At 35.8% G+C, this 11,036-nt stretch overlaps 2 protein-coding genes across 3 annotated transcripts in view; one reads left to right on the forward strand and one right to left on the reverse strand.

Moving 5' to 3' along the window:
* LOC113513838 (uncharacterized) overlaps positions 1 to 5,932 on the forward strand; it is a 40,449-nt gene extending 34,517 nt beyond the window's left edge. The window contains exon 9 of the mRNA XM_031909342.2: positions 263 to 5,932. Within this exon, the coding sequence (XP_031765202.2) occupies positions 263 to 5,580 (5,318 nt within the window). The 3' untranslated portion in view covers positions 5,581 to 5,932. The remainder of the gene's footprint in view (positions 1 to 262) is intronic.
* The window catches only part of LOC113512928 (adenylosuccinate lyase), a 48,796-nt gene continuing 43,678 nt past the window's right edge, over positions 5,919 to 11,036 (reverse strand). For both annotated transcript variants that reach the window (XM_026896896.3, XM_052894666.1), the window contains exons 2-3: positions 7,846 to 8,141; positions 5,919 to 7,058 (exon numbers count right to left, since the gene is read on the reverse strand). In XM_026896896.3, coding sequence (XP_026752697.1) covers positions 6,044 to 7,058; positions 7,846 to 8,141 — 1,311 coding nt within the window. In that variant the 3' untranslated portion in view covers positions 5,919 to 6,043. The remainder of the gene's footprint in view (positions 7,059 to 7,845; positions 8,142 to 11,036) is intronic.

An 11,036-nucleotide genomic window follows, 5' to 3' on the forward strand; every position in this document is an offset into this window, starting at 1 on the left:
CCGTGACGAATTCAACGATAAATTAGTAACTATATATATATATATATATATATATATATATATATATATATATATATATATATATATATATATATATATATATATATATATATATATATATATACTATTTACTATATATATATATTAGATATATTGATAGCAATGGGGAGCTAACCTCCATTATTAACAATCTCTTCCCCACATGAATTTATTATTAGCTACTACAATTAAATATTCACTCTATTTTAAATTAATATTACAGGTGCCACAGGGTACCATGGTAAGACAGCCGACGCAGTCAACATCGCTGCTCACCAGAGCCTCGTCTCCGGAGCTTCGCTAGATAACTTGGTCGGAATCCAAAGCGGATTCCTAACCAAAGATGACGCATTGGACTCGAACTTCATTGCTTCCCAAGAATTAACGAATGGCGCGTTTAGATCGGGTCAATCTTACGAGATTGGAAATGATGCAAGCGTCCCTCAAGGGCAAGGCTTAACATATCAGGTTGGTGATGCTAACTTAGGGCTGGTTCAACCAACCAAATATAACAATGCACCTAAATATACCAGCGGTTCTATAATATTAGATGATTATAGGCTACCTACCACGAAAACGACTTATGGAAAATCCCACAATATTGTCCAAGCTAGTGTACAAAATGGTGGATACACTAAAAGTTTAAATAGTTATTCTAGTTCCATAGCAAGCAGCTCAGGAAATTACCAGAGCAATTATAATAATTACGATGACAATTCCGGCGCTTATGTTCACGATCCTTCTGGTGATTACGCTGAACCTTACAGACATGTTGATTCTGCTGTTGTACCATATACTCATGATGATGCTGGTTACAAACATACTGGAGAATATTACGATAATGCCAAATATACGTCTCAAAGTGACAATGATGGTAAATACGTAAATAATAATGATGGACAATATGTGCATGATAATTCCGGATCTTATGTACATACAGAGTCTGGAGGAAATAGTTACTCCGGTTCTTACAACGCTGATTATTCTGACACTTACAACGGCAATTCTGGAAACTATGAGGGAGGAGTATATAGAGCTGACGGACACATTGGGGGTTACAGTAGTGATGCTTCATTAAGCGTAGAGGGTAAAAGCACAAATGGCGTTAACACAAATCAATATCATGGAACTTACAGTAACTCAAATACAGGAAATTACTTAAGTAACTCAAAAGCTTATACCGGCGTTTCCCATACTTTAACCGCCGGTGCGGTGAATGTTGGTTTGGTTGGAAAAACTACATTGGTTGATAATGGTTACACAGATCAATTCAATTATCAAAGTGGAGCCAATGCTGCTTCTAAAACTGTTACATCGGGACACGAGGTGGTACATGAAACATATCCTGGACATGTATCCTATATCTCTCAGCCAGCAGTTTCCATTAACCATGATGGAACTGACAGTCATAATCTAGATGGATATAGTTACGTGACAACACCTACATCTTCTGGTATTCCTACAACTGCTACTCCATTAGCTGTTACAACCTCTATACCAGTAACGACCTATAGGACAACATACGTCCCAGAAGCGCCCAAGGCTACTGTAAAACAATTGTTCGGGATTTCTCAACCAGCTGTCACCTACGTACAACCAACTGTGGTTGCTGAAAAACAGTATGTTACTCCTAAAGTAGAAATTACGGATTACAACCAAGGCTTGAATTACCAATACGAACAAAATGGCTACAGTTCTAGTCAGTACGATGGTGCTAGTTCTGTAAGTCAGTTGTCAACCGGCAAGTCTGTAACATCTGGATACGATTATTCTAAACCGAGTATTAAATTTGAAGATGGTATATCTTATACAACTGCAGCGCCCGTCGTATCTGTGTCGACATATAAACCACAAGGTTTTAGTCATGGTCAACAAACTCTTCATAAAGTAGAATCTGTTGGATTTGAATATTCATCTCCGACGCCCGTTACTGAAGAACCATTTAAGAAACTGGTAGCTTATACAACTGGTCCATCAACCACTTATTCGCAATCATCCGATAGTAACATACCACAGTCTTACAGCCATCAAACTATCCATAAAGTTGAATCAAACGCATATACACCGGCAGCTGAATTAGGATATGACTTTTCGAAATCTGAAATCACATACGAAACATCAAAACCCAGCCAATTCACAACTGTGCAACCAGTTGTATCTACTTATCAACAACCACAAGTGTACAGTCATCAAACTTTACATAAAGTGGACACTAGTCAAGTGAAGACGTATTCTCATAAAGAATCGGAATTAGGGTATGAATACCAAGAGCCAGCTGTTAAATTTGATGATGCTGTGAAAACATACGAGTATTCTACACCAACTCCAGTAGTATCAACAATAAAATCTCCACAAGTACAGTATGTACCAGTTCCATCAACTACACCACAACCAGCTGTGATATCTACTTACCAACCCCAGGTAATCAGTCATCAAACGATACACAAAGTAGATGCCAGTCAAGTGAACGCTTATTCTAAAGATAATTTAGAGCATGGTTACGAATATCAGAAACCAGCAATTAAGTTCGAAGATGGAATAAACACGTTTAAATACTCTACTCCTACACCAATAATATCGACATACAAACCGCAATCATATAACCATCAGACCATTCATAACATTGAAACCCAAAAGTATGTACCTAAGGTTGAATTTACGTATCAACAGCAACCTGTTTCAGTTTATGAGAATCCAATTTTAAAATACACAGAAAAAGTAATTCCAGAAGTTAGTGTAAACCCTACATATAAAACTCAGGCTTATAGTCATCAGACGATTCATAAATTAGAGGATAGCAAATATTACACTCCTTCGGTTGAAGTTGATTATAAATCAAGTGTAAATTACGGAGAACCAAAAACGGTAACATATACCACTGCTCAGCCAGCACTTGCTAATCAACAAGTTGTATCTACTTACCAGCCTCAAGTTTACAGTCATCAAACTTTGCATAATGTTGAAGCAAGCAAAATAAATACTTACGATGTATCTTCTAGTTACAAATACGAAGCACCTTCAATTAAATTTGAAGATGGACCGAACATTATACACGAGCATTCTACACCAGCGCCTGCAGTAATTTCCACCTACAAGCCACAGTCTTATAGTCAACAAACTATTCATAAAGTTGAAAGCCAGAAATATATTCCAGTTTCATCTACACCTAAAATAGAACTAACTTATCAACAACCTTCCGTCTCGGTTTATGAAAACCCAATCTTAAAATATACAGAGAAAGTCACTCCTGTTACATATGTAAAACCAACTGCTTCTATTTATACCCAAACATACCAGCCAATTATCTATCAACATGAGGTGAGTCATGTCAGCCAGCCTGTGAAATATGATGTTTCACAAAACATCCAATTGAATCAAGAAGGATATTCATACAGTCAACCAGAAATACAACGTAACACTGAAACTTTGAATACACAAAAATCATATTCAGACTCTAATCTGGTATCTCACCAAGTCTTCCATCAATCTAATAATCAATACCAGTCAGGAAAAAATATAGTATTTGTGTCATCGACTCCATCAACATTAGCATACGAGGAGCATTATTCTGAATATGAATCTCCAAAGGTCGCACAAGTATACAAAACGCCAGAGTATATACCGCCAAAAGCAGAGTATCAACAATCCTATAGTATATCATCAACTGCTTCAATACCCATAGAACAACAACCAGCGATACAAAAATTACCAGTTCAACAGATATCTTACAGTACATCTCATATTTCGCAACCGAGAAAAGAATCTATTCACCTTTCAACGTTCCCTGGTACTACAATTACCACTAAATACAAACAAGTTCCTAACGAATCTCCTGAAATTCAAGTGGGTTACAAAGCTGAAGAATATTTGCCTCCAGTTGTTTCAACGCCTATAGTAACATCGACATATAAACCTAGTACTTTTAGCACAGCTTCTACAACACGCGAATATTTGCCGCCATCTGATGAAAACGTTGAAAACAATAATCGTGAATACTTACCTCCGAAAGTGGAAAATACCTATTTGCCCTCAAGAATAGCCAGACCTACTGTTAAATCTACTACACAACGACCAACTTACAAATATACCCAATCAACTACAGAATATTCGGCTCCTGAATACTTACCGCCATCGGAGGAGAGTGGATCTAACGTAGTTAATTTTGAAAGCTTTGGTTTTAATGAACAAAATACAGGAGAAATTATCAGTAACAATCCTTACAAGGAATACACTGTATCCACTGCCATACCTCCAAGGAAACAGAATTTAGTAGTAGAAACAGCAAAATCTAACTTGCTCGGTTTTGGCACAGTCGGTCCTGATGCTGGTTTAGTATCTTCAGTGACTTATACAACAGCTGCACCTGTTGTTGTATCTTCTACAAATACTCCTTACACGTACTCTGAGTCAACAACTCAATATAAAGCACCGGAATATTTACCACCTGTTGAGGTAACGTCAGATAAAGTTCGGTATCAAAAAGTTCCAGTACAAAGACAACAGAATATAGTAGTAGAAACTGCAAAGTCAAAATTCGGTTTCGGTACTGTAGAACCTGATGCTGGTATTGTATCTCCTGTGACATACACTACAGCACAACCAATTATATCCAGTACTGAATCTTATTTATTACAACCAAAAATAGTTACGTCCACACGTGCACCATTCAATCAAGAATTAGTTGAAGTAACATCAACGGCTCCAATTCGAAAGACAAAACCAAAGGTAGCTGTCGTCACTAAAATAAACGATTTTAATCCATTGCTTGTACGTAAATTAGGAGCTGTATGTAGTTGCCAATCGCCTGTGCTGATTTTGAAAGGAAAGAGGCCAAATGTACAAACACAACCAGAAACAATCGATTATAATAATGATTATGACGATTCTGATCGCGGAGATATCAATGATAATCAATATGGTCAACGATCAGGCAATTTACAAGTATCAGTTAATTCTGCTACTATTTCTCCAATTATTTCTTCAACCATCAACCCTATTATTGTACCTGATGATTCCTATTATCAGGAATACCAGGAACCCAGCAATTACGCTGCCGTAGTGACTCCTAAAACAAATGAAGTATACTCCGAAAACTTTGTTTCTAATACTCCTGTTGTTATTTCATCAACAGAAAAGACAGTGAGACTAAATCCCAGAGTAAAGGCTGTGACCATTGCTCCAACTTACAAAACTGTCTTATTAAACCAAGAAGCATCATCTGATGCGCAGGTAAAACAAGCAGAATCCGCAGACAGTATTATTAATTCACAATCTTTTGATCGCTATGGGCCAGGCGGATGGAGAAGCAGAGATGAGACATTACAAGGAACAGTAGACTGCCAAAGAGCAGGTTTGTTCAGGCATCCGAAACAATGTAACAAATTCTATGCGTGCAGATGGGATTGTAATAAGCAGCGATTCACACTTCATGTATTTAACTGTCCTGTTCAGTTGACGTTTGATCCTAATATGGGCGCATGCAATTGGCCGAGCCAGGGACCGGCTTGCCAAGGAGATACGCTGCTTACCAATACTCTTTAATGGGATATAAAACATTATTTAGCGCTGGTGCCATCTAAATTGTGATATAAAATGTCACAGTATTTTTTCTTGACCTATATTAAGATAATAATGAATTTAATTATAAATTGTCTCTCTTTGAATTATTATAAGCTTATTTATTTGATTATTTGTTGATGTAATTTTAGTTTAATTTATTATTACATGTTCTTATTTAGCTTGATGCTTGCTAAGAATTGAATTTCGGTTTTATTGATTGAACATCAGTTACCATTGTCTAGATCATGTAAAATGTGACATATTGTATTATAGTGATACTTTGTATAGTATTGATTGTATTAAATTAAGAAATAATACGCTGAACTTGTAAATATATAATTTTTAAACAAACTTTATTTTAATTTTATTCCTTATAATAATAAAAACATTAATAAGAATCATAATCATTCGCAACAATAAAACTTATTTTAGTACAACAATAAAATTAAATATTCAGGGTTACAGGCTTTTCCACTTTGGACAAAATATCAGCATATTTCACAATTATAGGATTGACTTCTTCCTCGATAAATTCAGATACCTGATCGGGAGCTCTTCCTATAAACGTTGAAGCATCCAGTATGCTATCGAGTTGTGAAAGAATAGGTGCAAAGTATGGATCGTTCTTTACGCGATCAATTAAGTCGTTATCTTTCCCTTGCTGCTTTACTTGTGCTCCTGCCTCATGAGAAAGAACTCTTATTTTTTCATGGCACACTTGACGATCTCCCCCATTTTGTACCATAGCCATAATTATATTTTCAGTGGCCATGAATGGCAACTCTTGAGCTATATGCCGACCAATAACTTTCGGGTACACTACCAATCCTTGGCAAATATTTAACAATGTAAGAAGAGTCGCATCAGCTGTCAAGAAAGCTTCGGCAAGAGTTATGCGACGGTTTGCAGAATCGTCCAGGGTTCGTTCGAGCCATTGTACTGCATGCGTGTTAGCGGCGTTGGCATGTAAAGTTATCAAGTGGCGAGCTAACGCGCAACAGCGTTCAGACCTCATAGGGTTTCTCTTATAGGGCATAGCACTAGATCCAATTTGCGTAGCCTCAAATGGCTCCTCTAGTTCTTTACGAGAAGCGAGTAAGCGAATATCTGAACACATCTTATGTACCGTTGCGCCTAGGCCAGATAACGCAGAAATTACTTCCAAATCGACTTTTCTAGAATAAGTTTGGCCAGTCACAAGGTAACGTTTATCGAAACCCGCTAACTGTGCTACCCTTTCATCGAGTGCTCGGACTTTAGACGTATCTCCTTTAAAAAGTTGTAAAAAGGAAGCTTGAGTCCCAGTGGTACCTTTGACCCCACGAAATCTGAGGTCGTCTTTTGCTCGTGACAGTGCACGTTCGTCCATGAGAAGGTCACTCAGCCATAGACACGCTCTCTTACCAACAGTCGTCAATTGTGCTGGTTGAAAATGTGTAAAACCCAAAATTGGGAGTGATCTGAAAATATAAACAAATGTCTATTGTATTAATTTGTCACGTTCAAACTTTTTACGTTCATCAACTGTATTTATGTTTTTTTTCCTCACTTTCAGAGAGAAACTGTTTTAAAATGTGAATGAATGAAGGTCTTGATTATATATAGTTTAATAGTTTAAAAAGTTTTTTAAGTTTTACAAAGATTTTCAGTGTCAAAAGTTTCGTAAGTACACATTATATTTTAATGTAATAACTACTGGTTTAACTTACGTGTAATATGGGGAAAAAGCTCGACTAGTTTCGGGATCATTCGGGGCCCTTAGTGATAAATTTCTCGACCAAATTACATTCATTACCTGTAGTTATTACATTAAAAGATTTTCCACTTACAAAAAATTTGAGTAAGTAATGTTTAAAACTATTTAAAATTTTAGATACATAAATAGTTGAAAAACTGTGATAAAAGGACAAACAAATGGACGGACAGACGAAGTCATACTATAAAGTATAATTTGCTAAGGATCTCAAGATAAAGCAAAATCTATCTTTCTATTGTATAAATATATATATAATTTGTCTGTCACTGTTTTTCCAAGAGACCACAGCATGGGGTTCTTCAAAAAATAGATAAAGAGGTTTCTTCAGGGTTGGCAACGCACGCGTAATGCCCCTGGTATTGCAAGCGTTTATAGGCTACGGTAACCGCTTACTAACCTTATGTGCAACCTCCGTGGTATAAAAAAATATATATACATAAAATATATAATACATTAATGACAAAATATAATTGATTTTTAATACAACTTACTTGTACTCTTCAGCAAACTTTGCCAGCTGTTTTATCACAGCGGCAACTCTTGGCAGCAGCAGTTCCAGCCCATGTTTTATCACGATAAGGTCTGTATTATCGCCTACATAACACGAAGTCGCACCAAGGTGGATGATGGGGGCTGCAAGCGAGCATCGTTCTGCCAAGGTGTGGACATGAGCCATCACATCGTGCCTGACGCGTTTCTCGTGTTCCGCCGCCTTGGTGAAGTCAATGTCGTGGACGGCCGACTCTAGTTCGGCAATTTGTTCGTTCGTGATATCGAGTCCGAGTTCCTGAAATTGCATAAAAGAGATAATAAGTACGGTGTGACGTGTGATCTTATTAATTCAGTCCCTGAGGACTTCAGGGCATTTCGTACAGAAGTCCGACGGCGCCTGCAGTGTTTATCTCAACAAAGTCGAGCAAAGTTTGGGTATGATTTAAGCAATAGTATATTTATTTTTCTGTTATTCTTAAATTTATTTATAATTTATTTTCTAGTTAATCTCAAGTTTATCTGGATTAACATTTTATATTGCTCCGTAAAAAAAAGTTAATTATATAACAAGTTAAAAGAAAAATGCATTATTATGCTATAAAAAATCTAAAAAATATTAAAATTTATAAGGATTTCATAAGAGAGGAAATGGAATTACTTTTTCCATATAAGTGACCATATAAGGTGCGTGTAAAAATTACATTTATTGACATGACATTTATTTTAAACCTACGTAGGTTTAGGAAAATAAATAGTAACGTGTTTAACAATCTTTTTGTCTTTAGCATTTTGTTTTACGGAAAATATTCTTATACCGCGACATATCTCTCTACATATACATATACATACAAATATCTCTGAATTAATTTCCTGAAAATAGTATTCATTATATCTTCTTTTCTTTTCATTTAAGAGTTTCCTCTTGTCGGTGCAACTAATTCATGCATCTTCTTTCAGCCAGCTCTATCCCAAGCCATATCCTTGATCTGCCTATACGATATGACACCCAGTGTTTCCTTTAGCTGTCCCATGTAGTTATAATAGAGAATAGAAGAGGCAAAATGCTGGGCCACCTTATACGACATGACGATTTTTTTAAGAGCATAGTAGAAGGAAAAATAGAGGGCAAAAGAGGAAGAGAAAGACCGAGGTGTCGAATAACTACATGGGACAGATTCATTATATGACCTCGTACTAAATCTTTCATTCTTTCACTGCTTCTGAATTTAATAATAATAATAATAATAGGTAAAAGTTTTATTTTAGGCCACTTGTGGGGTCGGCAGAAAGTCTGTTAATCTACTCGTATAATAATTTTATAAACAGGGAAGATTTGTTTTTTTTTAAATGGATAAACTTAAAAACTACATAATGAACTTTAACATTCATTTTAAAATTCTTTAACGTATACAAAGCTACATTCTTAGCGAGTACATAGTCTTTACTATCTTTGCATCTGCAATCGTGCGAAGTCGGGGTGGGTCACTAGTAATATTATAAATCCTTCACAAACTCAACATTTACACCGACTTGAAAATTTCATTGGAACCAATCGAAATACAAATTTGTCAATAGAGTTAAATTCGGTAATCCATTGTTAATACAATTCAAGGGCATTTTTGACCAAAGCCGAAACAAATTGAAACTTTCCAAAACGTTACTAAATATCCTCGTAAAAACAAAGATGCAGGGCTATTGCGATACCTGCAGGTATGTGGTTAGGTACTTATTTATATTTACCTAGTAAACAGAGAAAAGGCGCGCTCGAGTCGTTTTCACAACTCGTAAACCAAAGTCGTGTCTAACACGATTAGGTATTGTTTAGTGATTGATTTTAGTGATCTATGTCTACATACATATATCCTCTGTATTTTTATTGTTTACTAGCTATTTCCCGCGGCGTTGCCCGCTTCTAACTATGTAGTTCCCGTACATCATTTCTATTGGAACCCTTCTAGAATCCGGTCTTATATACTTCATTTTATTTTGTATTTTTTTTAATTTATTTAATTGTATTATATACCTAAATCATAATTACGTACCTAATACCTTCATAAAGTTTCAGCCAATTTAATTAATCGGTTATAATTGCAATAGAACCCAAAACAATGATTTAAAAAAAAACTTCTTTGTTTGTCTGTATGTTTGTGCACGTCAATCTCAGAAACAGCTTAACCGATTTGAATGCGGTTTTCACTAATGCGTTGCGGTTTGCTCCACTTAACAGTCAGTGTTTGTTTAAGTTCAATCGGTTTACAAATAAAAAAAGTTATATCAATCTAAAGAAAAAATACTATAAAATAACCGATCAGTAAGAATTGGCTGAATAGGTTATATAACATATTTTAACTCATAGGATTATTTGTATAAAGAATCACGCGGACAGCGCCGCGGGAAACAGCTAGTAAATACATATTAATATAAAGCAGCTAACAAAATGATGATTGTCTAACACAAAGTTGAGCAGAAAGTAGAGAAAGCAAACGATATTTTATTAACTGTAACCAATTGTGCACACCGGCGTGCCCGGCGTGGCGCTGCTGTGGTGGTATTTAGCGCGCAAGTGTGCCCCACTGTCCTACTTTCGACGGTTTGTGCGGCCCCAAAAAAGGGCTCCAGGAAATATGGTTATGGTATCCAATTCAAATAAATTAATAGATACCATAATATAGCCACAATAGATGTGATTGACTGCATTCCCTCATTTGTACTATACTTTCCATGTGTTTTGCAGAATCTATTGAATCTTCGTAAATTAGGTTTCAGTAATAAATTTTCTATGGTTTTGTCTATAGTTATGTTGGTCTATGAACTGTCATTTGTCATATATATATTGTTTTGTCATATATATATATATATAGCCTTACTCCCATTAAGTACAATACATATAATAAGTATATTCATAGCGTAGTCTACACAGAAGGAATGCAGTACTTGATGTATTTTTAATTCATACTTCTTTACTTGAGGGGACATGCCACTTTTAGTTCATGGTACAAGTTGAGTAATGCAGTTAAAATTTGTTATCAAGTGAACTACTTAATATTATCATAGTAGCCAAAACAGAAAATAACCTGTACAACGGAATTTGTTAATTATTTTTATGTACCGAACAGATACATTGCAAAGTGCCCTAGTAATTCTTCGAAGCAGATAAGATAACAGCTTATCATTGATACCACACCGCGAT

The sequence above is a fragment of the Galleria mellonella genome, unplaced genomic scaffold (assembly GCF_026898425.1).
Source record: "Galleria mellonella isolate WM207_F2 unplaced genomic scaffold, CSIRO_AGI_GalMel_v1 utg116, whole genome shotgun sequence".
In the NCBI taxonomy this organism is placed as follows: Eukaryota; Metazoa; Arthropoda; class Insecta; order Lepidoptera; family Pyralidae; genus Galleria; species Galleria mellonella.